Here is a 26,072-nt window from a genome sequence, read left to right as displayed (position 1 = left end):
AGCCCAGCAGGTCGAGGCTGCAGTGGCTGGGAGCGGCCACTGCACTCCAGTCTGGGCAATTGAGTGAGACTCCAACTCAAAAAAAATAAAATAAAATAACCCAGTACCTGCCAAAGTCTTTATTCCTTTTGGGCAACTGAGGACTCATTAAAGCTCACATTAAATCATGAATTTTTCCTGGTTTGCTGACATCATTAATTCATTCAAATATTTTTTAACCCCTACAACAATCTCAGCACTTTCACTTGCCTTTCCCAAGGTCTCATACATTAATACTGAGTCAGCAGTGAAGCACTTTTTGTCCATGAAACACAATAGTTCAGAACTCAAATGAACATCTTTCACCTGTATTGTAGGAATAAGTGTCTATTACTCTGATGAAGGGGCGACAGGTGGGCGACGACGATCCACATGGTAGGAAAGACACATCTTCTGAATCTCAGTGTTCGGGTCCTTAGGGCAAGACTCATCCCCTCTCCCTAGCCATGGCTGGCCAGGCCACCAACACGGAAGAGAAATGGCCCCTTTCATCCCTCTGCCGATATGTCACCTCCTCAGGCAGCTGGCTTGTCCTTCCCGATATTCTCTACCTCAGTCCCTTGCTCTGTCACAGCATGTATCGTGACTCATAATTATTTTGTGGTTCATTATTAACTATCTTGTGGTTCATCTACTCCACTAAAGTACAGGCTCCGTGAGGGTAAGGACTTGGCTCACCACTGCATGCCCACTGCCACGCAGAGATGGCCCCAGGTGGCACAGGTGCAGACGAGGGTATGAGGCAGGGCCTGGAAGAGGCGAGGTGATGCTCAGTATATCCCTCAGGAGAGGATCACAGAGCTGAGAACAGGCCAAATGCAAAGCAGCAGCAGCCAGGGAGAGAGGACGTGGGGGGGTGGAGGGACAGACTGGGCACGCTGCCGGTCATCACACAGAAAGGCATGGGAAATAAAACTCCTTTGCCATCCCAGTCCGGCAAGGGCAGAAGAGAGGGTGCCAACTGGTCCACATGGACCCTCTGGCAAGCTTGACAGGTAGACCCCAGGGGAGCTAGCTGTGCAGCATGTGGCAGCAGGGTCTGAGTGGGACAGGGCCTGATTACATGATTTCTGTTGTCCTGGAGACAAGACAGCAAAGCTACATTACAACAATCTATCTAGTTCCCTATACTCAGCAGCAACCTTCCCCACCATTTGTTCCTCATGAAAATTATCCTGGGAGGACACAATACACTGGTTGGCTCAGAAACGTCTTCCAGACCACCTGGCAGTTGCATTCTCACTGTCAGTGGCTGGCTCCAGCACCAGCCCCTGTAAAGGGGGACCCAAAAAACCTGGAATTTATAAAATATTGTGTATTTATTCTTACATGTTTGAACTTCAGTCACCTTCACCTTCAAAGTACACTTCATCTGATGCACTACACCTACTGGGATGCTTTTTCCACTGCTCAGAACAGTTTTTGAACTTGTCGATTTTGATGCCCTTTAGTGCTTCTGCCATTTTTTGTTTCACCTCTTCCACACTGGCAAAATGTTTCCTTTTGAGGACTTACGTCATCCCAGGAACCAGAAAAAAAAGTTGTCCAGGGCAGGATCAGGTGAATACGGAGGGTGTAGTACAGGGATCATGCTGTTCTTGGTCAAAAACTGCTACACACTCAGCACAGTGTGGGCAGGTGCGTTGTCATGGTGGAAGAACCAGTCACCTGTTTGCCACAACTCAGGATGTTTCTTCTGCAAATCGTGATGCAACCTCCTCTAAGCTTCTGTATAAAAACTTTGGTTGACCATTTGATCTGCAGGAACAAATTCCAAGTGTACAAGGAGGCTGCTGCCCTCTAAAAAGAAAATTCCAGGTTTTTTGGGGTCTCCTTCGTAAATAACTGCCCTCGAATTCAGTAACTGACCATGCTAGGGCAGCCAGCACCAGATTGTCCTTCATTGGTGGGACCATCTACAAACCCTCATCTGAGTACCTGTCCACTGGCCTCTGCCACATACCCCAACTCTGCTAGTAGCACAGCTCTGCCACACAGTGGCACCATATCAGGATTCAGTAAGTCTGGAGATCAGGGCGTTACCTGTACAACCTGGCTGTCTGACTTCTCTGGATCTTCTGCAGATTGAACAATTAGCTGACCAATTTCTTTGTGCAATTTACCCATTGTCATGGCCTCTGGTGAGATAAAAGGAATGTGTGTGTGAATATTTAGAAGTGGACATGATAAAAAATAAGCAGGCCACTGGTCTTAAAACCTGAAAGACCACTGAGGGAATTTTCAAAAAGTGGCTGACAATACCCCACATTTTCATTTTATCACTAAACACAAATATAAGAACATGCTAGGAGGTAAGGGATAGTCTAATCATGATTTCTACTTCATGCCAAAATAAAAACAAATCCATATCAAACCAAACTTCCCGTTCACACTCACCTGCCAGAATTTTTATGTTTCTTTCTAGATAAAACCTAATAAAAAATTCTAGCCGGGCTCGGTGGCTCAGCCTGTAATCCCGCGATTTTGGGAGGCTGAGGTGAGTGGATTGCCTGAGCCCGCGGGTTCGAGACCCGCCCGGACAGTAAGACCTCATCTCTACAATAAATTAAAAAATCAGCCAGGTGTGGTAGCGCATGCCTGTAATTCCGGCTACTTGGAAGGCTGAGGCGAAAGGATCACCGGGAGCCCAGCAGCTCGAGGCTGCGGTGGCCGGGAGCAGCCACTGCACTCCAGTCTGGGAGACAGAGTGAGACTCCAACTCAAAAAAAATATAAATAAATAAATAAATGCTGTGTTTTTGACACAAAAAAATCCTTCTAGCTTGAGCAAGCAAGGCCCTCAAACACTAGTTTTAGAGATTCAGCCTGAACATGCAACTGCTTGCCTTGTATCTTAGTCAACAACAGAACAGAGAACTAACCTTTTGCAAGTGGAGCAATGGTAATCTCACTATCTGCCAGATTCACAAACACATCATAGAGGTCTGGTCTATTGCTCACTTCCAGGTCTACAAATCCAGCAATGTAACCTGCATTATAAAGATGACAAACATTACTGGAGTAGGAAGAAATACTGTGAACATATCAAAAGAGAATTGAAGCCGGGCTCGGTGGCTCAGCCTGTAATCCCGTGCCTTTGGGAGGCCAAGGTGAGTGGATTGCCTGAGCCCGCGGGTTCGAGACCCGCCTGAGCAGCAAGACCTCATCTCTACAATAAATAAAAAAAAAAAAATCAGCCGGGCGTGGTAGCGCATGCCTGTAATTCCGGCTACTTGGAAGGCTGAGGTGGAAGGATCGCAGGAGCCCAGCAGGTTGAGGCTGCGGTGGCTGGGAGCGGCCACTGCACTCCAGTATGGGCAACAGAGTGAGACTCCAACTCAAAAAAACAAACAAACAAAAGAGAATTGAGTCTAAAGGCTCATCAACTGCTTTCTCTTCACTGTTGTATTTATTCAGGAACATTATCTGTACCCTGTGGCATTTATTAAATTGACATTAATATCAGTTGCTGGAAGAAATTCACATAATTTAAAATGTTCCAAAATAAGGCTTCAGTGTCAAGGAGCAGGCTGAAGTAAAGCATTTACTTTTCAGTCATTGTTATCTGGGTCAAGAATGAGCAGAAGGTAGCAAAGATTCCCTCAGACAATGGTCCCCTTTCAGGTCTTTGTCTCCAGGAAATCACAGCCAAATGCCTGGGTACTCGGCATTAGAGAATGGCATCACCCTTTGCTAAGTTCAGATCTGACACAACATAGGCTAAATTAGGGCAACTCAAGAATCAGCAGACCTCTGGGAATGATGTTAAGACAACAGTTCCCAGACTTTTTTTATTTTCCAGAGCAATGATGGTAAGACAATAGTTCCTAGAATTTTTTTATTTTTCAGAGCAATACTTACAAAAAAGAATTTTTTTATTGGAGGATCAATTTATCATTGCTAGAGTTTAACTTTAACAAGTAAGGATATTTTAAAAAACAACATCAGGTTGGGTGTGATGGCTCACACCTGTAATCCCAGAACCTTGGAAGGCCAAGGCAGGAGGAATGCTTGAATCCAGGGTTCGAGACCAGCCAAGGCAACATAGCAAGACCCCCATCTCCACAAAAAATTAGATGGACATGGTGGCACACTCCTGTAGTCCCAGCTACGTGGAAGGCTGAGGTGGAAAGATCACCCAAACCCAGAAGATCAAGGCTGGGATCTGTGATTGTGCCACTGCCCTTCAATCTAGGCAACAGAATGAGGCCCCAATTCAAAAAAATTAATTAATTAAAATAAAAAATAAATGGCAAGAACAACAAAAATAAAACCTACTACCAAGATCCAGAGCCAGACCCACTCATACATGAAAAAATATGACATATAATGGACTGATACTTCTGATTACTGAAAAAAAGAGACTATTCAATAAATGTCTTGGGACAAGTGGTTATCCACATGGGAAAAAAAATTAAATCAGACCCCAAGTCACACATTACACACAAAAAAATTCTAGGTAGATTAAAGACTTAACTGAGAAAGAAAAACATATTTAAAACTTTTACAAGAAAATACAAGCTGGGCACAGTGGTTCATGCCTATAATCCCAACACTTTGGGAGGCTGAGGCAAGAGGATTGCCTGAGTCCAGGGGTTTGGACCAGCCTGGGCAACTTGGCAATACCTCGTCTACACAATAAATCAAAAAATTAGCTGGCCATGGTAGTACGTGCCTATAGTTCCAGCTACTCGGAGGGCTGAGGCAGAAGGATCACCTGAGTCCAGCAGGTCGAGGCTGTGGTGGCCATGAGTATGCCATTGCACTAGCCTTGGAGACAGAGTAAGACTCCAACTCAAAAAAAACAAAAACAAAAACAAAACCCCCAAAAAACCAGAAGAATATCTTTCTATTGCAGGGATAGAGAAAATTTTCTCAAACAAAATACAAAAACTGAAAAAGAAAAGTGAATAAGTTCCAATACATTAAAATTGAGAATTTTTTTTGAATCAGTTTCACTGTCACTTAGGCTGCAGGGCAGTGGTATGATCACAGCTCACCATAGCCTCAACCCGCTGGGCTCAGGTGATCCTTACATCTCAGCTTCCTGAGAGCTGAGCCTACAGGTGTGTGCCATCACACCTGGATAATTTTTTAATTTTTTGTAGAGATGAGTACTTGCTATGTTGCCTTGGCTGGTCTAGAACTCCTGGGCTCAAGCAATCCTCCCGTTTCAGCCTCCCAAACTGCTGGGATTATAGGCATGAACCACGGCACATGGCCGAAAATTAAGAATTCAATTCAAGCTGGGCAAGGTGGCTCACGCCTGTTATCCTAGCACTTTGGGAGGTGAAGGTGAGAGGATTGCCTGAGTCTAGAGTTTTGAGACCAGCCTGGGCAACTTGGTGAGACCTTGTTTCTACACTGAATCAAAAAATTAGCTGGGCATAGTGGCGCGTGCCTGTAGTTCCAGCTACTTGGAAAGCTGAGGCAGAAGGACTGCCTGAGCCCAGCAGTTCGAGGTTGCGGAAGCCCTGAGAGTGCCACTATACTCCAGCCTGGGCAACATAGTGAGACTCTGACTCAAAAAAAACAAAAACAAGAAATTCAATTAATCAAAAGATACTATGAGGAGAATGAAAAAAAAGTGTACAAACTTGGAGATTCTTGAAGCATATATAACAAATAAACACAAATCCTAAATATATAAAGAACTATGAATCAATGAAAAAAAACTCAATGGAAAACTATAAAAGAAACAGTCATTTTGCAGAAGAGAAAACACAAATGGCAAGAAACATACAGAAATATGTTTAAGCTCATTAGGAAGAAGGAAAAGGCAAATTAAAACCACAATGAAGCCGAGCTCGGTGGCTCAGCCTGTAATCCCCCGCCTTTGGGAGGCTGAGGTGAGTGGATTGCCTGAGCCCGCAGGTTCAAGACCCGCCTGGGCAACTTGGCGAGACCTCATCTCTACAATAAATCAAAATGAGCCGGGCGTGGCAGTGCACGCCTGTAGTTCCAGCTACTTGGAAGGCTGAGGCGGAAGGATCACTGGAGCCCAGCAGGTCGAGGCTGCGGTGGCCGGGAGCGGCCACTGCACTCCAGTCTGGGTAACAGAGTGAAACTCTAACTCAAAAAAACAAAACAAAACAAAAAAACAACGAAATATTACTGTACACCCATCAAGTTGGTAAATATTTTAGTTTAACAATACTGCAGCTGGGCGTGATGGCTCACACCTATAATCCCAGCACTTTGGGAGGCTGAGCTGAGAGGATTGCATGAGTTCACAGGTTCAAGACCAGCCTGGGCAACTTAGCGAGACCTCATCTCTACAATCAATCCAAAAATTAGCTGAGTGTGGTGGTGCTGCCTGTAATTCCAGCTACTTGGAAGGCTGAGGTGGAAGGATCACCTGAGCCCAGCAGGTTGAGGCTGCGGTAGCCGTTAGCGTGCCACTGCACCCCAACCTGGGTGACAGAGAGAGAGTCCAACTCAAAAAAACAACAACAAAAAACTAAGCACTGTTGAGGATGTGAAGCAATGGACCTCTCCTATACTGCCAGTGGGAGGATAAATCAGTACAATCTCTGGGGAAAACATTTGAGTTTTCCCAGCAACTTGAAGATTTGTGTATTTATTTATTCTTTTTTTTGAGTTGGAATCTCACTCTGTCGCCCACACCAGAGTGCAGTGGCATGCTGACGGCCATCCCAGCATTGACCTGCTGGGCTCCAGTGATCCTTCCACCTCAGTCTTTCTTTTTTTTTTTTTTTTTTTTTTAGTAGCTTGATTACCATGCCCAGCTAGTTGTTGATTTATTCTAGACACGAGGTCTCACTATGTTACCCAGGTTGGTCTTCAACCCCTAGGCTCAGGCAATCCTCTCGCCTCGGCCTCCCAAAATGCTGGGATTACAGACTTGAGCCCCCAATTTGCATATTTATAACTCAAAATTTCCACTCCCCAATATTATAAGCTAGAGAAAGACTCAGACGCTTCAAAATGCTGACAATAGTCTACCTTTTCATCTGTCTGGTGGGTCTATGAGTGTTCTTTTTGTTTTTTATAACTTGCGAGAACATTACATTTTATTATTATTACTACTTTTTTTTTTTTTGAGTCAGAGTCTCACTCTGTTGCCCAGGCTGGATGGAGTACAGTGTCACACTCACAGTCACTGCAGCCTTGACATGCTGAGCTTCGGCAATTCTTCCGCCTCAGTCTTCCAAGTAGCTGGAACTACAGGCATGTGCCACCATGCCCAGCTAATTTTTTTGACTTATTGTAGAGAGGAGGTCTCACCATGTGGCCCAGGCTAGTCTCATACCCATGGGCTCAGGCAATTTTCTTGCCTCTACCTCCCAAAGTGGTGAGACTATAGGATGAGCCACTGCGCCCAGCTACGTATTATTTTTTATGTAAGAAATTTTTATGGCAGGGTTGGTGGCTCAAACCTGTAAGCAGGAGGATCACCTATGACCAGGAGTTCGAGACCAGCCTGAGCAACATAGCAAGACTCTATCTCTACAAAAAAACTAGAAAATTAGCTAGTAGTCCTAGCTACTTGGGAAGTAGAGGTGGAGGATCACTTGAGCTCAGGATTTTAAGATTGCAGGGAGCTATGATTGTGCCACTGCACTCCAGCTTGGGTGACAGAGCAAAATCCTGACTCCAAAATATGGGAAAAAAATTATATTTAATGATATGAAATATTTAATAATTTACTTATTTAAGATTGGAAAATATAGTTTATTTAGTAAGTAAATTAGAGAGAGGAGAGAGAGCAGACATGAAAGAAAGAGTGAGAGAGAAAAAGAGAGAGAGGGAGAGGAGATTCACCTACCCAAGGTAGGGGAGGGGCCAAAGCTTAGGAAAACATGGCCTGGTCATAGCTCCTAAAACACATAGCCAGATGGTGGTTTAGCAAGGCAATCGCCATATTTTGTAATTTAAAAAACAACAATAAAAGTCCTTACCATGGGATATCATTGTCATTTTGTAAAAAGACCTTTTAACACCATAAAAGTAAAAAAAAAAAAAAAAAAAGGCATAATAACCTTAAATTAAGAAAAAAAATGTCATTAGAAAGCCAGGATTCCTGGCTAGGCGCGGTAGCTCACACCTATAATCCCAGCACTTTGGGAGGCGGAGGCAAGAGGATAGCCTGAGTCCAGGGGTTCAAGATCAGCCTGGTCAACTTGACAAGAATCTATAATAACTCAAAAAAATGAGCCGGGCGTGATGGTGTGTGCCTGTAGTTCCAGCTACTTGGAAGGCTGAAGTGGAAGGATCACCTGAGCCCAGTAGGTCAAGGGTGCAGTGACCATGAGTGTGCGTGCCATTGCACTCCAGCCTGGGTGACAGAGTGAGACTCTGACTCAAAAAAAAAAAAAAGGAAATTCAGGATTCCTGTAGATATAAGAAACACAATAATGTATTATTAATTTATTCCTAGAATCTTACTAAAATTATTATACAAGTACAATAACATCCTTTAGAAATAATTATAATTTTCCTTTGAGAAAAAACATGAAAAAGCTCCAAATAAAGTCTAATTATTCAAAATCAAATTACTGCTAGGGACACCTTTAAGATTACAACTACAAATCAAGCCGGGTCTGGTGGCTCAGCCTGTAATTCTAGCACTTTGGGAGGCCAAGGTGAATAGATTGCCTGAGTCCGCGAGTTCAAGACCAGCCTGGGCAACTTGGTGAAACCTCATCTCTACAATAAATTAAAAAAAAAATTAGGCAGGTGTGGTAGCACGCACCTGTAGTTTCAGCTACTTGGAAGGCTGAGGTGGAAGGATCGCTGGAGCCCAGCAGGTTGAAGCTGAGGTGGTCATGAGTGTGCCACTGTACTCCAGACTGAGCAACACAGTGAGACTCCAACTCAAAAAAAGCCCAAAAGAAAAAAAAAACTCAAAAATAGTTTGCATTTTGGTGATGGCTTTACAATGTGTGAATGTACTTAATGCCACTGAACTGTACACTTAAAAATGATTAAGATGGTACATTTTATAGGTGCATTTTATCACAATTGATTTTTTTTTTTGAGTTGGAGTCTCACTCTGTCACTCAGACTGGAGTACAGGGGCTGCTCCCGGCCACTGTAGCCTCGACCTGCTGGGCTCTGGTGATCCTTCAGTCTCAGCCTTCTAAGTAGCTGGAACTATAGGCACATGCTACCACGCCCAGCTAATTTTTGATTTTATTGTAGAGATGAGGTCTCGCCAAGTTGCCCAGGTGGGTTTCGAACCCGCGGCTCAGGCAATCCACTCACCTCAGCCTCCCAAAGGGCTGGGATTACAGGCTGAGCCACCGAGCCCAGCTCACAACTGATTTCTAATTTAAAAAAATTTTAAAGGAAAAAGTGGATTGCATTTATCAAAGAAATAATTAAAAAATCAGCATTCCCTTTAGGAATGCACAAAAACAGAAACAAAAACAAAAAGTCTTCCTGACAGCAGAGTATCCCCCCACCCCCGGGATCCTCTTGTACCTGTGCACAACTGCAGAGCCTCCAGCTCATCAGCATTGAGGTGCATGTAAGAATGAAGGATGGTCCAGTCCTGTCGATGCCACACCAGGGCAGGCAGAGTCCTGGGGAATCAAGGCAAGAATTCAGCGGGTGCTGAACCACACCTTAAAGACTCAGCATCAATTCTAAAGTATGTACTACAGGCAAGGCACGTGCCAAGCACTTTATATAAATTATTTACAGTTCAAAAAATCAAACTTATGAGGTAGGTATTATGATATTCATTTTACAGATGAAGGAACTGAGGCTCAGAAACATTCAGTATCTTTTATTATATGTAATCATAAAGTTAACCAGTTGCTTTCCCAGGATTTTAACCCAGGTTTGACTATGAAGCCTTTCTTCTTTTTATTATCTTACCACTTAGTCTCTGCCAGCCTCAGTTTTCTCATTCATAAAGCAGGGTAATATTTTCTTGCAGAGTTCTTGTCATGAATAGAAGTAATAACTTAAGGTTTTTTGTTTTTGTTTTGAGTTGGAGTCTCACTCCATCACCCAGGCTGAGTGCAGTGCAGTAGCACGCTCACGGCCACCCCAGCATCAAACTGCTGGGCTCCAGTGATCCTGTCTCAGCCTTCCAAGGAGCTGGAACTACAGGCATGCACTACCATGCTCAGCTAATTTTTTTTATTTTTTTAATTGTAGAGATGAGGTCTCGCCAAGTTTCCCGGGCTGGTCTCCAACCCACAGGTTCAGGCAATCCACTTGCCTTGGCTTCCCAAAGTGCTGGGATTACAGGCTGAGTCAACGTAAGTTATTTAAAAAAAATTTCTGGCATTCAGTAAACCCAGCACAAATGCGAAATCTCCTTGTTTTTAAAAAAGGATCTATGCAGGGTACGGTGGCTCATGCCTATAATCCCAGCACCTTGAGAGGCCAAGGTGAGAGGACTGCCTGAGCCCACAGGTTCAAGACCAGCCTGGGCAACTTGGCAATACCTCATCTCTACAATAAAACAAAAAAGAATTAGCTGGGTGTGGTGGCACATGCCTGTAGCTCCAGCTACCTGGAAGGCAGAGGCAGAAGGATCACCTGAGCCCAGCAGGTCGAGGTTGTGGTGGCCGTGAGTGTGCCACTACACTCCAGCCTGGGCAACAGAGTAAGACTCCAACTTGAAAAAAAAAAGGTGAGGAATGGTGGCTCAAGCCTGTAATCCCAGCACTTTGGGAGGCCAAGGCAAGAGGATTGCCTGAGCTCACAAGTTTGTGACCAGTCGGGGAAACTTAGTGAGACCTCGTCTCTACAATAAATTAAAAAAATAAGCTGGGCATGGTAGCGCATGCCTATAGTTCCAACTACTTGGAAGGCTGAGGCAGAAGGATCGCCTGAGCCCAGCAGGTCAAGGCTACGGTGGTGGTGAGCATGCCACTGCATGGGCGACAGAGTGAGACTCCAACTCAAAAAAAAAAAAAAAAGAACAAGTTAGATTTAGTAAGTAAAAACTTTAAAAAAGAGATTTTTTGGCAAAATTGAACAGAAGGAACAACTTGCCTAAAACAGGGGTCAGCAAACTATAGCCCATGGGTCAGCTGACTATCTCTGTAAACAAAGTTTTATTGAACACAGTCATACTCAGTCATTTACTTATGTGTTTCTGTGGCTGCTTTTGTGCTATCCACGCAGCTAAGTAGTTGGGACAGAGGCTGTATAAATATAATAACAAGCCGGGCTCGGTGGCTCAGCCTGTAATCCTGCGCCTTAGGAGGCTGAGGTGAGTGGATTGCCTGAGCCCGCAGGTTCGAGACCTGCCTGGGCCACCTGGTGAGACCTCGTCTCTATAATAAATAAAAAAATTAGCCAGGTGTGGTAGCACGCGCCTGTAGTTCCAGCTACTTGGAAGGCTGAGGCGGAAGGATCGCGGGAGCCCAGCAAGTCGAGGCTGCGGTGGCCGGGCAACAGAGTGAGACTCCAACGTAAATAAATAAATAAATAAAATAACAATGATATTATTATATTCATAAGCCTAAAATATTTACTCTCTGGCAAGAAAAAGTTTGCTAACTCCTCACCCTAAAATATTCCTATTTATAAAAAGTTAAAGCAGAAACTATCCAAATTCAGTGACTTAGAAATATTATATCTAAATTGAAACATTAGACCAAAATGATATTTAACTCCCAGACTAACACATGCTATCTATACCAAATGTGAAACAGAACAGAGCACATGGTAACATCTAGTGCTCAAAACTGTCTGTCAAAAAAGTTTACACTTTTTAATAATTAGAGATGCTACCTGGTAAACTCCTGCACAGCTTCTATTTTGGGGTGATAGACAACAATTCTTTTCTTTAGCATCAGTGCTGTGTGTAAGATAACAGTTTCCATTCCAAACTGAGATACAATGTCTTCAAAAAAGAGAAATTACATTATTGCATTAGGAAATAAAGTTGTTATCAGAAAGAATTCTTGTCATATGAACAAAAAATTATTGTTAATACAGGCAGTAAATGTAGGCAACTGTTGTTAAGTATACAAACACCTTATTTGGACAGGTTTATCTATACTATGTCTGTGTTACAGCGCCCACACTGTTCCCTAAAGGACTCTATACTGGATGCAGATAAAGCCAGACTCACAAAAAGTAAAACAAATAATATGAAGGAAAACCAGTATCGGCCGGGCTCAGTGGCTCAGCCTGCAATCTCGCGCTTTGAGAGGCCGAAGTAAGTGGATTGCCTGAGCCCGCGGGTTTGAGACCTGCCAGGGCAACTTGGTGAGACCTCATTTCTACAATAAAAATCAAAAAATTAGCCAGGCGTGGTAGCACGTGCCTGTAGTTCCAGCTACTTGGAAGGCTGAGGCGGAAGGATTGCCGGAGCCCAGCAGATCGAGGCTGTGGTGGCCGGGAGCAGTCACTGCACTCCAAGTCTGGGTGACAGAGTGAGACTCCAACTCAAAAAAAAAGAAGAAGCCGGGTTCGGTGGCTCAGCCTGTAATCCCACGCTTTGGGAGGCTGAGGTGAGTGGATTGCCTGAGCCTGTGGGTTTGAGACCCGCCTGGGCAACTTGGCGAGACCACATCTCTACAATAAATCTAAAAAATTAGCCGGGTATGGTAGCACGCGCCTGTAGTTCCAGCTACTTGGAAGGCTGAGGTGGAAGGATCGCCGGAGCCCAGCAGGTTGAGGCTGTGGTGGCCGGGAGCAGCCACTGCACTGCAGTCTGGGCGACAGAGTGAGACTCCAACTCCAAAAAAAAAAAAAAAGAAAGAAAAAAGAAGAAGAAAAATTTAACTGTAAAGCCTGGGTGTAGTGGGTCACACCTGTAATCCCAGCAATTTGGGAGGCTGAGGCAGAAGGATAGCTTGAGGTCAGGAGTTTGAGACCAGCCTGGGCAACATAGCAAGACTCTATCTCTAGTACAAAAAGAGCCAGGTGCGATGGTTCACACCTATAATTTCAGCACTTTGGGAGGGGGAGGCGACAGGATTACCTGAACTCAGAGGTTCAAGACCAGCCTGAGTAACATTGGCGAGACCTTGTCTCTACAATAAATAAAAAATATAAAAAAATCAGCTGGGCATGGTGGCACATACCTGTGGTTCCAGCTACTTGGAAGACAAGTGGAAGGAAAACCTGAGTCCAGCAAGTCAAGGCTGTGGTGGTTGTGAGCATGCCACTGCACCTCAGTTGAGTGACAGAGTAAGACTCTGACTCAAAAAAAAAAAAGAAAAAAGAAAAGGAAAGAGCCGGGTTCGGTGGCTCAGTCTGTAATCCCAGCACTTTGGGAGGCTGAGTTGAGTGGATTGCCTGAGCCTGTGGGTTTGAGACCCGCCTAGGCAACTTGGCGAGACCTCATCTCCACAATAAATCAAAAATTACCCAGGCATGGTAGTGTGCACCTGTAGTTCCAGCTACTTGGAAGGCTGAGGCAGAAAGATCGCCGGAGCCCAGCAGGTCGAGGCTGCGGTGGCCAGGCGCAGCCACTGCACTCCAAGTCTGGGCGATAGAGTGAGACTCCAACTCAAAAATAAAGAAAGAAAGAAAAGGAAAGGAAAGCATAGCTGCTAAGATCTAAGGAAGAAAAATTATGGAAGCAGTGGAAATGTTGAGCCATGAAATTCAGCTTACCAGTGAGAGAACATTTCTTTATTAACTGAATAATATGGAAAGGAGCACCACAAAAACCTGTTTTCTTCTAAGAGAATTCTAACCCAGTGGAAATAAAGAGTTGAAGTACCTTCCTATATAGAAAAAAAACACTATACGGATGAAAATAACGTATGGTAAGATAGCACAATGGAATCTAATGAGGCTGCCCATGGCTTGTGGATTTTGTTGTTGGGATGGATTTTGGTTTTCTTTCTTTCTTTCTTTTTTACCTCTGATGGAGCCAGCAAGGTATGCCTTTCGGAAATCAAAGTCTTTGCTAAGGAAAGAGCCATTTTCTTCACTCTGGCATATTCCCTTTGTGAGAACTGCAATATAACTCTCCATCATTTTAACTGGGCTCCCATGTTTCAGGTACATTCTGTAAGAAAGGATAAAAAAAGAAACCAAAGTCAACTTGTTAATACACTACTAAATGCTTGAATCTCTTCATGATATGTATTATTTCTCTAATTTAGTTAAAAATATATTTAAAAGGAAAAAGCCTTAAGAGACCTTCAACAATTCTTCGCAATCAGCTTTCTCCTTCCATTTGGGAAATCTGCTATAGTCACTAATCAGGAGAATGAAATATGAACTTTCTGAGGCCCCATGATTCTCAAGAACATCGTATACTTATCCTTTTTTAGGTCTTACATTCACAACTGGTGTTCTTTTTTTTTTTTTTGAGTTGGAGTCTTACTCTGTTGCCCAGGTTTGGAGTGCAGTGGCACACTCATAGCCACTGCAGCCTTGCCTGATAGGCTCAAGCGATCCTTCCTCCTCAGGCTTCCAAGTAGCTGGAACTACAGGTATGTGCCACCATGCTCGGCTAATTTTTTGATTTATTGTAGATGAGGTCTCACCAAGTTGCCCAGGCTGGTCTCCAACCCCTGGGCTCAGGCAATCCTCTCACATCTGCCTCCCAAAGTGCTGGGATTACAGGCTTGAGCCACCACGCCCAGCCACAACTGGTGTTCTTAGTCATACAACTCTGTTTTATTGCTGGGATTTCCTTTGACAAGAAAAGAGTTTTATGCATTGTTCTCAGAGAAAGCAGTAATTAGCTTTAGAACCCATACTTATTATCAGAGTTCCCAGAGGTAGCTATCTTTAGAGTATTAAGAAATCAAAACTCTTTTAAGTTTCTGGTGATAAATGTGCATTAGACATTCATCATCAAGTTAAAGCTTCCAGAAAACACCGACAGGACTCTGGCTGCATTTATAGCTCACATGTGGGTTAGTTCCCCCCTCCTTGAGATCTCTTCCTGTGATCAAGTAATACTAAATTTTGCTTGAGAAATATGACTGGGTCTCCTTGAGCCTTTCAGCAGCTGATAGGATAGAAAATTGGGAAGAAAATAAAACTGATGTTTAAGACAGATCACTTGAAAACTATATTTTATCATAGATCAACTGAAAAAAGTATCTTAACTGCTTACCAAATTTTGTCAATCTTTATTACTTTAATCCACAACTTGAGAAAAAAAGATAGAGAATAATGAATATGGTAAACTCTCATGTATGTAAATACATTAAAACCCATAAACTCACACATATGTTTATGCAGGGAAAAATATCTCTGGTGTTATATGGGGGTAGGGGTCAGGAGGCAGAAATGGAGTCTGGGGAACAAGGGAGAAGGGGGTTTCATTTTCACTAGATACTCTTCTGTATGTTTTTAAATATGTTTTATCACCACCAACAACAAAAAAAATTAAAATGCCAGTAACATTATAAAATAGAAACAATATACAGTAATAGAGAAGAGAAACACAAGGTTGGCAGGATAAGACAACCTCCCACATGACAACCCTGAGCCATGAGAGATGAAACACGTGGGAATTCCCCAAAACCACTCCCCAGGAAAAGCCCACAGTGCCACTCAGAGGACCTTGTTCAGATGGACACCCACAGGCTGCCACATCTGCCTGGACAGCTGACTCCAAGTATATATGAAACCCCTGATTCTCTACCAGGATCACTAGCTGCAGGGACTAGAGGATGAAGGAAGTTAACAGAAGTTAGCTGGGAACCAGTGAAGCCTTCTCATGAAGGTTTCTAGGGCCACTGTATATGACATGCTGTAGGAGGCACGTCTGCCTGCTTCCCCAGAAATGGAAGGGAGCAACTCCACATTAACTCCACTGTCAAAAAATGGTGTCTGGCTGGGCATGGTGGCTCACACCTGTAATCCCAGCACTTTGGGAAGCTGAGCCAGGAAGATCGCTTGAACCTAGGAGTTTAAGAACAGCCTGGGCAACATAGTAAGACTCTATCTCTTAAAAAAAAATTTTTTTTAAAGTGTCTGTGTGTGCATGTCCATGCAGATGCAGGTGTGCATGGGGGTTGTGTGTGTGTGCATAAGTACATAGGTGTACACACATGCAAAAGTGAGCACACAAGGGCAGTAAGTGGTGAGAGGCAGAGGTGACCAGAGATAGCTCTGAGTCTTCAATTCTCTTGCACTGTGATGGGGAGGAGAATCTAGCATGCTGCAATGCCACAGCACTGCAAAGCTGAGAAACCCTCCAGGTTTCTGTGTGCATAGGAAGTAGGGTCTAAAGCAACCTTGCCTTCTGGATCCCAGAATATTACCCAGAGCATTCAGTTAAATGAAATGGAAGTCCAGTGTTTGTTTAAACACACCTCTGTCGTTTTTTTAGTTTATATAGCTTCTAGATAGCATCTCTCTGGCAATAATAATCTCCCTTTGTATAAGTGCCACATGAGCAGATAATTGTTAATCCATAGTGAGACATTCACCTGGAATTTATCTTATGACAGCAGGAAGCCTTTTTATTGTAGCTGGTTGCAGTGACAGTAAAACCTCATTTAGCCAAATATAATCTACTGAAACCCTTAGGTAATTAGAAGATATTCTTGTACTAGGGTTTCTCTCTCTCTCTCTCTTTTTTTTTTCTGGTTGTGTGCACAAAAATGGCAAAAAGGCAACCATTTATTGAACTTACAATAAAAACAATTCCCTTCACCATCACCAATGCCCCCCAAAAAACTACTTATTGGGCAAAAACCTGAGGGCTGAAGGTAATAAAGAACACCTAGAAGTATAATTCTACCTAGTAACAACAATTTTTTTTTTTTTAAGACAACTAGGGTTGGGCTCAGTGGCTCAGCCTGTAATCCCAGCACTTTGGGAGGCCGAGGTGAGTGGATTGGCTGAGCCTGTGGGTTCGAGACCAGCCCGGGCAACTTGGCGAGACCTCGTCTCTACAATAAATCAAAATCACCCGGGCATAGTAGCGCATGCCTATAGTTCTGGCTACTTAGAAAGCTGAGGTGGAAGGATGGCCGGAGCCCAGCAGGTCGACACTGGGGTGGCCGTGAGCGTGCCACTGTACTCCAGCCTGGGCGACGGGATGAGACTCCTACTCAAAAATTAAACAAAACTAAACAACTAAAATACTGCAAAAACCATCATTAATAAAGAACTAATGTCTCTGACATCTAAGAAAGATTTCATTAAGTCCACTAGATATACTTAACAGGGCCAGAAAATGGACTGTATATTTTAGATAATCTTTTTCACCAGCTGGGATGAAACTACTTGAATCATGATTAACCAATTAATCAGAATTCCCTAGCCTTTCAGCATTTCCACTAACAAATGTTTTCTTATGCTTCAGCATAATTCAAAATATCCATTAACTTCCCCCCAAATGAGTGCCACAAATAGACCTCGACACATATGAACAAATACCACATCATAAGGCACTTAACTTATCCATCTGCTAAGGAAATTCTAGATTGGAAGTGAATGGAAGTAACACACCAAAAGTAGGCAGTGACTCAAAACACCCAGGAACTAGATAGCTATGCAAACTGCCTCTTCTCTTCCCCTAGTTCATTTCCCCAAATAAGAGAAGCAGTATCAATAGGCATAAGAGAAAGCCCCTCTTCACAAAACAGTCATGAAGGGTCGTTAAGTTGGGGAGACAGAGAGCTGAAATGTGCTTTCTCAGTGTAGAAACCTGCTATGTAACTGTTAAGATCTTCATTGTGTATATTAGCATGCGAAACAGTTTTTATACAGACCTACACAATATCCTAGTGAAGGCAGCATATTTCTCTGGGTTAAAATCTTTGGCGGTCAGAACAATAGAAAAATGAGTCACCTGTCCAAGAGAAACAAAAAAAGTAGACTTTTTAAAGATACTTTAATAGAATTAAATTTTTATTACTATAGTCTAATAAACTTCTGGCACAAAACACACCAGCATTAAAAGGAAAAAGACCAAAAGATAACAAGTCCCCACATGCTTCTTTATACTTTTATATGAGTGCATGCATTAAATATATGCATTATGTACTTATTTTCTATATGTATATATTTCCTATATTGAATGTAATTCTCTTTTTTTTTTTTTGAGTTGGAGTCTCACTCTGTCGCTCACTCTGTGCAGTGGCATGCTCACAGCCACCACAGCTGCGACCTGCCGGGCTCTGGTGATCCTTCCCCCTCAGTCTTCCAAGTAGCCACAACTACAGGTGCGTGCTACCATGCTCGGCTAATTTTTGATTTATTGTAGAGAGGAGGTCTCACCAAGTTGCCCGGGTGGGTCTCGAACCTGCGGGCTCAGGCAATCCACTTGCCTTGATCTCCCAAAGTGTTGGGATTACACACTGAGCCACTGAGCCCAGCCATCGAATGTAATTCTCAAAAAGTTTCTTCAAAAACACAAAAGTAAGCCGGGCTCGGTGGCTCAGCCTGTAATCTCGCGCCTTGGGAAGCTGAGGTGAGTGAACTGCCTGAGCCCGCGGGTTTGAGACCCACCTGGGCAACTTGGTAAGGCAATAAATAAAAATTAAATTAAATTAAAAAAATAAAAAATAAAATAAAATAAATTAGCCGGGTGTGGTAGCACGCGCCTGTAGTTCCAGCTACTTGGAAGGCTGAGGCGGAAGGATCGCCGGAGCCCAGCAGGTCGAGGCTGCGGTGGCCGGGAGCGGCCACTGCACTCCAGTCTGGGCGACAGAGTGAGACTCCAACTCAAAAAACAACAACAACAACAATAAAAAAAAACACAAAAGTACTTCACTCAAATACACAAAAGTGTTTCTACTTAATGTCCCCTAATCTCCTCAAAGCAGAACAAAGGATTGCTAAATCAATCCTATCAATTTCACAACTGCTTTTTTTTCCCCCCACACCGTTTCACTATTTTATTTTACTATTTTTTAAAGTCAAGATCTCTCTCTGTCACCCAGGTTGGAGTGCAGTAGCATAATCACGGCTCACTGCAGCCTGGACCTCCCAGGTTCAGGTGATCCTTCTGCTTCAGCCTCCCAAGTAACTGGACAGGCACACACCACAATACTCAGCTAGTTTTTAAAATGTTTTGCAGAGATGAGGTTTCGCTTGCTGTCTAGGTTGGTCTCAAATGTCTGGGTTCCAGCAATCCTCCTGCCTTGAACTCCCAAAGTGCTGGGATTATAGACACAATCCACCACATTCAGTCTTACTTTTTTTTTTTTTTTTTGAGATGGGGTCTTGCTATGTTACCCAGGCTGGACTTGAATTCCTGGGCACAAGTGATCCTCCTGCCTTAACCACCCAAGTAGCAGAGTTTATAGGCATATGCCACCACACCCTTATTTTACTTATTTTTATTGATACATAAGATCTACTGGTCAGGAATGGTGGCTCACATCTGTAACCCCAGCATTTTGTAAAGCCAGTGCAGGAGGATAGCTAGAGGGCAGGAGTTCAAGACCAACCTGGGCAACACAGAGACCCTGCTTCTATTACTAAAAAAAAAAAAAAAAAGATGCACACATTTTCAGGGTACATGTAATAATCTGATATTCACATACTGTATAAAGACCAAATCAAGGTAACTGGGATATCTATCACCTTAAACATATATTTTTTCTTTATGCTAGGAACATTCAAAATATTCTCTTCTAGCTATTTTGAAATATACAATAGATTACCACCAACTATAGTTGTCCTACAATCTATCAAATAGCAATTGTTTTTTATAGACGGGTGGAAAACAACAAAATTCATCTCAGTAACAACCATACATTTAATTATCTGCAGAATGCTATCAACTAAAAGGTACTGTTATAAGAAAAACTTCATTTACTTACATGCCTCTATTATTATTATTATTATTTTGAGTCGGAGTCTCACTCTGTCGCCCAGATTGGAGTGCAGTGGCCACTCCCGGCCACCGTAGCCTCGACCTGCTGGGCTTCAGCGATCTTTCTGCCTCAGCCTTCCGAGTAGCTAGAACTACAGGCATACGCTACCATGCCCGGCTCATTTTTTATTTTATTGTAGAGATGAGGTCTCACCAAGTTGCCCAGGCAGGTCACAAACCCGCGGGCTCAGGTAATCCATTCATCTCAACCTCCCAAAGCACTGGGATTACAGGCTGAGCCACCAAGCCCGGCTTCTCTTCTTGCAAATTTACATTTTTCTAATAATCTGTTTTGTTTTGAATCTCAAATAGGTTCTCAATTGTTAACTTCCTGTTATTTTAAGAGTAATTTCTTAAATTTAAGCTGATGTGCTTGTCATGCTTCATACAGTCCCATTATTGGCTAAAAATGATCCCTGAAAAGAGAAAAGCCAGGCATGGTGGCTCACGCCTATAATCCCAGCATTTTGGGAGGCTGAGGTGAGAGGACTGCCTGAGCCCATGGGTTCGAGACTAGCCTGGGCAACTTGGCAAGACCTCATCTCTACAATAAATCCAAAACTTAGCCAGGTGTGGTGGTACGTGCCTGTAGTTCCAGCTACTTGGAAAGTTGAGATGGAAGGATTACCTGAGTCTAGCAGGTCAAGGCTGCAGTGGCCATGAGTGTGCCACTGCATTCTAGCCTGGGCAACAGAGTGAGACTCTGACTCAAAAAAGAAAAGAAAAGAGAAAAGATGTCTCCATCTATGTGCATGCCAGAGGCTTAGCCACTTTGTTCCAATATTCTTTTCTTTGAAAAACCTGCTAGTTGCTTGGGATTAGAAAAGTCCACAAGGACCACATACTGGTTTTCCACATGTTGTGTTGATAGTTTCATATCAACAATGTACAAAAAAAAGCCTACTTGATACATGAGTTTCCTTAATTATCCTTTCTAAATTCTTAACATATCCTCATCATCCACACGCAAATGAAAAAAAATTCTTAACTATGCAAGGATAATCATATTTTTAAAAATAGTTTTCAAGCCAGGTTTGGTGGCTCAGCCTGTAATCCCGCACCTTAGAAAGCTGAGATGAGTGGACTGCCTGAGCCTGAGGGTTCGAGACCCGCCTGGGCAACTTGGTGAGACCTCATCTCTACAATAAATCAAAAAATTAGCCGGGCGTGGTAGCGCGTACCTGTAGTTTCAGCTACTTGGAAAGCTGAGGCAGAAGGATTTCCAGAGCCCAGCAGGTCAAGGCTCTGGTAGCCGGAAGCGGCCATTGCACTCCAGTCTGGGCAACAGAGTGAGACTCCAACTCAAAAAATAAATAAATAAATAAATAAAATAAAAATAGTTTTCAATTATGGTAAAATACTTCTTCCTGCTATTAACTAGTCATGGCGTTGAAACTACTTTTTTTTTTTGAGTTGGAGTCTCACTCTGTCACCCAGACTGGAGTGCAGTGGCCGCTTCCGGTCATTGCAGCCTCGACCTGCTGGGCTCCGGCGATCCTTCCGCCTCAGCCTTCCAAGTAGCTGGAACTACAGGCGCGTGCTAACACACCCGGCTAATTTTTTTATTTATTGTAGCGATGAGATCTCATCAAGTTGCCCAGGCGGGTCTCGAACCCGCGGGTTCAGGCAATTCACTCACCTCGGCCTCCCAAGGCGCAGGATTATAGGCTGAGCCACTGAGCCCGGCTGAAACTACTTTTAATAAGAGTACCTGACCTCGAACCACGCAAAGTGGGAACCAAAGGGAGGCTCAAACTTTACCTATACAATGAGCACTTGTATACTTAATCCTGAATTGCACCCCACAACTTTAAAATAAAATTTAAAAAAAAAGAAACTACTTTTACATTTGTATTCCACCAACCTTTAACTTCAATAAAGGGAAGAAGCCAGGCTCAGTGGCTCATGCCTGTAATCCCAGCACTTTGGGAGGCTGAGGTGAGAGGATTATCTGAGCCCAAGGGTTCGAGACCAGCCTGGGCAACTTGGCGAGACCACATCTTTATAATAAAATAAAAAAATTAGCCATGTGCCTGTAGTTCCAGCTACTCAGAAGGCTGAGGTACAAGGATCACCTGAGCTCGGCAGGTCAAGCATGCCACTGCACTCCAGCCTGGGTAACACAGTGAGACTCCAACTCAAAAAATTAAAAGCCAGGCTCGGTGGCTCAGTCTGTAATCCCGCGCCTTTGGGAAGCTGAGGTGAGTGGATTGCCTGAGCCCGAGGGTTCGAGACCCACCTGGGCAGCGAGACCTCATCTCTACAATAAATCAAAAAAAAAATCAGCCGGGCGTGGTAGCGCATGCCTGTAATTCCGACTACTCGGAAGGCTGAGGCAGAAGGATCGCCGGAGCCCAGCAGGTCAAGGCTGCGGTGGCCAGGAGCGGCCACTGCACTCCAGTCTGGGCAACAGAGTGTGACTCCGACGCAAAATAAATAAATAAATAAATAAATAAAATTTTTTTAAAAAAGGGAAGAGACCACATATTGCTGTGTTGCTCACCATTGTATCAACAGCAGGGTCTATCACAGAACAGATAACAATAAATATTTATAGAATGAATGAGAGTGAAGCATGAGAGAGAACACTTCTAATGAAAACAATATTTAAGCCAGGGATGGTGGCTCATGTCTATAATCCCAGCACTTTGGGAGGCTGAGGTGAGAGGACTACCTGAGCCCACAAGTTCAAGACTAGCCCGGGTAATTTGTCGAGACCTCATCTCTACAATAAATCAAGAAAAATTAGCGGGGTGTGATGTCACGTTCCTACAGTTCCAGCTACTTGGAAGGCTGAGACTAAAGGATCATCTGAACCCAGCAGTTGGAGGCTGTGGTGGCCATGAACGTGCCACTGCACTCTAGTCTTGGTGACAGAGTAAGACTCCCAACTCAGGAAAAAAAAATTTAATATTTTCAAAAGTGTATCATGAATGATAAGGTCTAAACTAAGTGATACTGGAATCATCTTATATTACTTTAAATATTTTTGGTTTTTTGGCCTTAATGTAGTCATACCTTTTTCAAAACTGAAGAATCCAGAACTTCAATTGTTGTGATATAAAACCATGTCCTTCTGTACTGACCGAAGACAAAGGGATGGAGAAGTTTGTTTTCATCAGTAAGGCAGCATTTTCTCAGGAGGAGATTCCTTAATGCAGTTGTTGTGGAAGGATAACACCACACCCAAAGAACTTCTCCATTCGTGTCCTTTTCTATGGTGGAAAGATGGTCACTGTGAGAATGTCAAACAGCAGCAAGGAAGTGAATTGATTGGTTACTCAGAAGCATTCAGTGGAATCAATTTTAACAATCCATTTTACAAAGCAACCTAAAGTACTTGAGACCTCACATTTCCTCCTATCTCTACTGTTCAAGTTATCTAGCTCTCATCATTTTGAATTGCAGGCCATCTTTGAAAAAGCTTGCATAACAAACCAGGAATGAATATTTAGCTATAGAGATTTCATAGATTTTCTCCTATATCCTCCTATGTAGATGCTTATAAACTAATAATTGCATTAAATTTTTATCTGGGAAGAATCATTAAAAAAATAAAGGTTTGCTGAAAACAAAACTGGTTAGCTTATAAAAACAAAAGAAAAAAGGAAAAACAAAACAAATTAACAAAATGGTGAAATCTTTCAAACCAGGTTGCATACTAATTGTGCAAATTCTGTATTTAAAATTTTTTAGAACCAGGGTAGTGGCTCACAGCTACAATCCTAGTTCTTTTGGAAGCTGAATGGGGAGGATTGTTTGCGCCTAGGAGTTTGAGGTTACAGTGAGCTATGATCATACCACTGTACTCCAACTTGGGCAGCAGAGTGAAAACCCATCTCTAAAATAAAATAAAAAATTTTAGGCCAGGTGTAGTGGTTTATGCCTGTAATCCCAGCACTTTGGAAGTCAAGAAAGGAGTATCCCTTGACCTCCAAGGGAGGCTCAGGCAATAGTCTCAGGCAATCGTCTCACCTTGGCCTCCCAAAGTGCTGGGATTATAGATGTGAGCCACTGCGCCCGGCCCCATGTGACACTTTAATACCTGTATATAACGTGTAATGAAGCCAAGAGTTTGAGACCAGCCTAGGCATCATAGCAAGACCTCATTTCTTAAAAAAGAAAAAGAAAAAAGAAAAATTAGCCAGGCATGATGGTATAGGCCTGTAATACATACTACCCAGGAGGCTGAGGCAGGAGGATCACTTGAGCCCAGGAATTTGAGGTTGCTGTGAGCTACGATTATGCCACTGCACCTTATCTCTAAAAAATAAAATTTTTTTAATTTTAAAAAATTAATAGTAAAACTTATCCAGTCATATGTACAATTATAACACTGAAGTAAACACCTCAATTACAAAAAAGGAACAATCTGCTAATAATAAAAACTCAAGACAAAAGAACCTAAATTTTAGAGAAACAGTCAATGCGTACAGAGCAGTAAGAAAACAATTATTTTCTATTTTTTTCTATTGATATATAATAGGTGTACATAATTTGGGAATACATGTGACTTTTTTGAGTTGCAGTCTCACTTTGTCCCCCAGGCTGGAGGGCAGTGGCACACTCATGGCCACCTCAGCCTTGACCTGCTGGGCTCAGGCGATCTTTCCGCCTCAACCGTTTAAGTAGCTGGAACTACAGGCATGTGTCACCACGCCTGGCTAAATTTCTAAATTTATTTTAGAGATGAGGTCTTGAACCCATGGGCTCAGGCAATCGTCTCACCTTGGCCTCCCAAAGTGCTGGGGTTATAGACGTGAGTCACTGCGCCCAGCCCCATGTGACACTTTAATACCTGTATATAATGTGTAAAGATCAAATCAGAGTAATTGGAATATCCATCCTCTCAAATGTTTCTTTTCTGTGTTGGGAATATTACAAATCTTCTCTACTAGCTATTTTCAAATATACAAAATTATTGTTAATCCAATTTTTGATCTATAAATTTTTTTTAAACTTTTTTTTTTTTTTGAGTTGGAGTCTTACTCCGTCACCCAGGCTGGAGTGTGGTGGCACGCTCATGGCCACCCCAGCGTCGACCTGCTTCCGCCTCAGCCTTCCAAGTAGCCGGAACTACAGGAACGCGCCTACTACACCTGCTAATGTTTTGATTTTACTGTAGAGACGGGTCTCACCATGTTGCCCAGGCTAGTCTCGAACCTACAGGCTCAGGCAATCCTCTCGCCTCGGCCCCTCAAAGTGCTGGGATTACAGGTTTGAGCCACTGTGCTTGGTCAAAACTTTTTATTTCAAAGAACTAAAAATAGATGTAAAAGTTTTAAAAGCCTTTTATTATGGAAAATATCTGGTATATAAAAAAGTAGATAGAATAATAAAACGAATTCCATCATTCAGTTTCAGCAATCATCAACACCTGGCCATCTTTGTTTCATATGAGGGAGGGGATTTTGAAACAAATCCCTTTTAAATGCATGTTAATATGAAAAATTTAAAACCTGCTGAAGTGAAAATATGACCGTCAGTAGTTATCTTTTTCTTCGCTGTTAATAGATAAAGTCAGAGTTTAACTCAGCCTTAATTCAGAAATATCTCCTGGTAGGACTAAATTGCCTGAGGCACCTAGGTTTTGTTTTGAAGCAATTTTAAAATCACAGAAATACACAAAGCTTCTCCCACATAAATGCACTCCTCTGAGACACTGAAAAATAATCAGCATACTCTTCAGTTTTGCTAAGCCTAAGCAATGCTCTTGTACACTGGGGACTAGACAGCATATTGGGATGTGCAAAAACCTCGGGGAAAAAAGGCTTTTTCAAAGGGAACCTACACGTTCATTCAAGCAACCTGGTGCTCCTGGTCATCTATGGGCTGAAGGGTTCCATCCCTGAAACACTGAACGCAGCTCACACATACATTCTGGGTTGCCCAAAGATCCCAAGGCAGGGATCTTTTAATCACAGAAAGATAACCAAATCCTGAAAACGAACCGAGATTCCACCACAAGTGTTTATGCAGAAACTCCAGCTATGTGCACGAGCTCAATCACATGACGCGCGAGTTCTCCAATGCTGGGAGTGGGGCCTCTGGCTACCCCGCAAGAGTCCCAACCCCGAGTCTGCCACTTCCTAGCGTGTGTAGGTGCACAAATAACACCGTAGGTCTCCACTGGCTCCTTCGTAAAGTAGGCATCAGACGCTCCCCACACCCCTGGGCCCCGGGTGAGAGTCCAACAGCATCATCGGTGCATAAAGCACAGCAATCCGAGCCGGCAGCTCGCCACCAGGTCTCGAGCCGCTGGATCCCGCGACAGGAGCGGGCAGGGCTAG

The 26,072-nt window shown here is 43.2% G+C and overlaps 1 protein-coding gene across 3 annotated transcripts in view; it reads right to left on the bottom strand.

Annotated features, from left to right (window-relative positions):
* FAM45A (family with sequence similarity 45 member A) overlaps positions 1–23,018 on the bottom strand; it is a 24,707-nt gene extending 1,689 nt beyond the window's left edge. Inside the window, exons 1-7 of one of the 3 annotated variants that reach the window (XM_021706581.1) lie at positions 22,869–23,018; positions 17,672–17,751; positions 13,847–13,995; positions 11,760–11,871; positions 9,486–9,586; positions 2,921–3,028; positions 2,083–2,177 (exon numbers count right to left, since the gene is read on the bottom strand). In XM_021706581.1, coding sequence (XP_021562256.1) covers positions 2,083–2,177; positions 2,921–3,028; positions 9,486–9,586; positions 11,760–11,871; positions 13,847–13,995; positions 17,672–17,751; positions 22,869–22,901 — 678 coding nt within the window. In that variant the 5' untranslated portion in view covers positions 22,902–23,018. Of the gene's footprint in view, positions 1–2,082; positions 2,178–2,920; positions 3,029–9,485; positions 9,587–11,759; positions 11,872–13,846; positions 13,996–17,671; positions 17,752–22,800 lie in introns of all 3 variants that reach the window. The other 2 variants (XM_008073257.2, XM_021706582.1) reach the window with 2 other exon arrangements.
* Between the last annotated feature and the right edge of the window lie 3,054 nt (positions 23,019–26,072).

Source organism: Carlito syrichta, unplaced genomic scaffold, assembly GCF_000164805.1.
Source record: "Carlito syrichta isolate Samal-C Ts95f unplaced genomic scaffold, Tarsius_syrichta-2.0.1 Scaffold315801, whole genome shotgun sequence".
In the NCBI taxonomy this organism is placed as follows: Eukaryota; Metazoa; Chordata; class Mammalia; order Primates; family Tarsiidae; genus Carlito; species Carlito syrichta.
The sequence above is the reverse complement of the archived record's forward strand: the minus strand, read 5'-3'. Positions and strand labels throughout refer to the sequence as shown.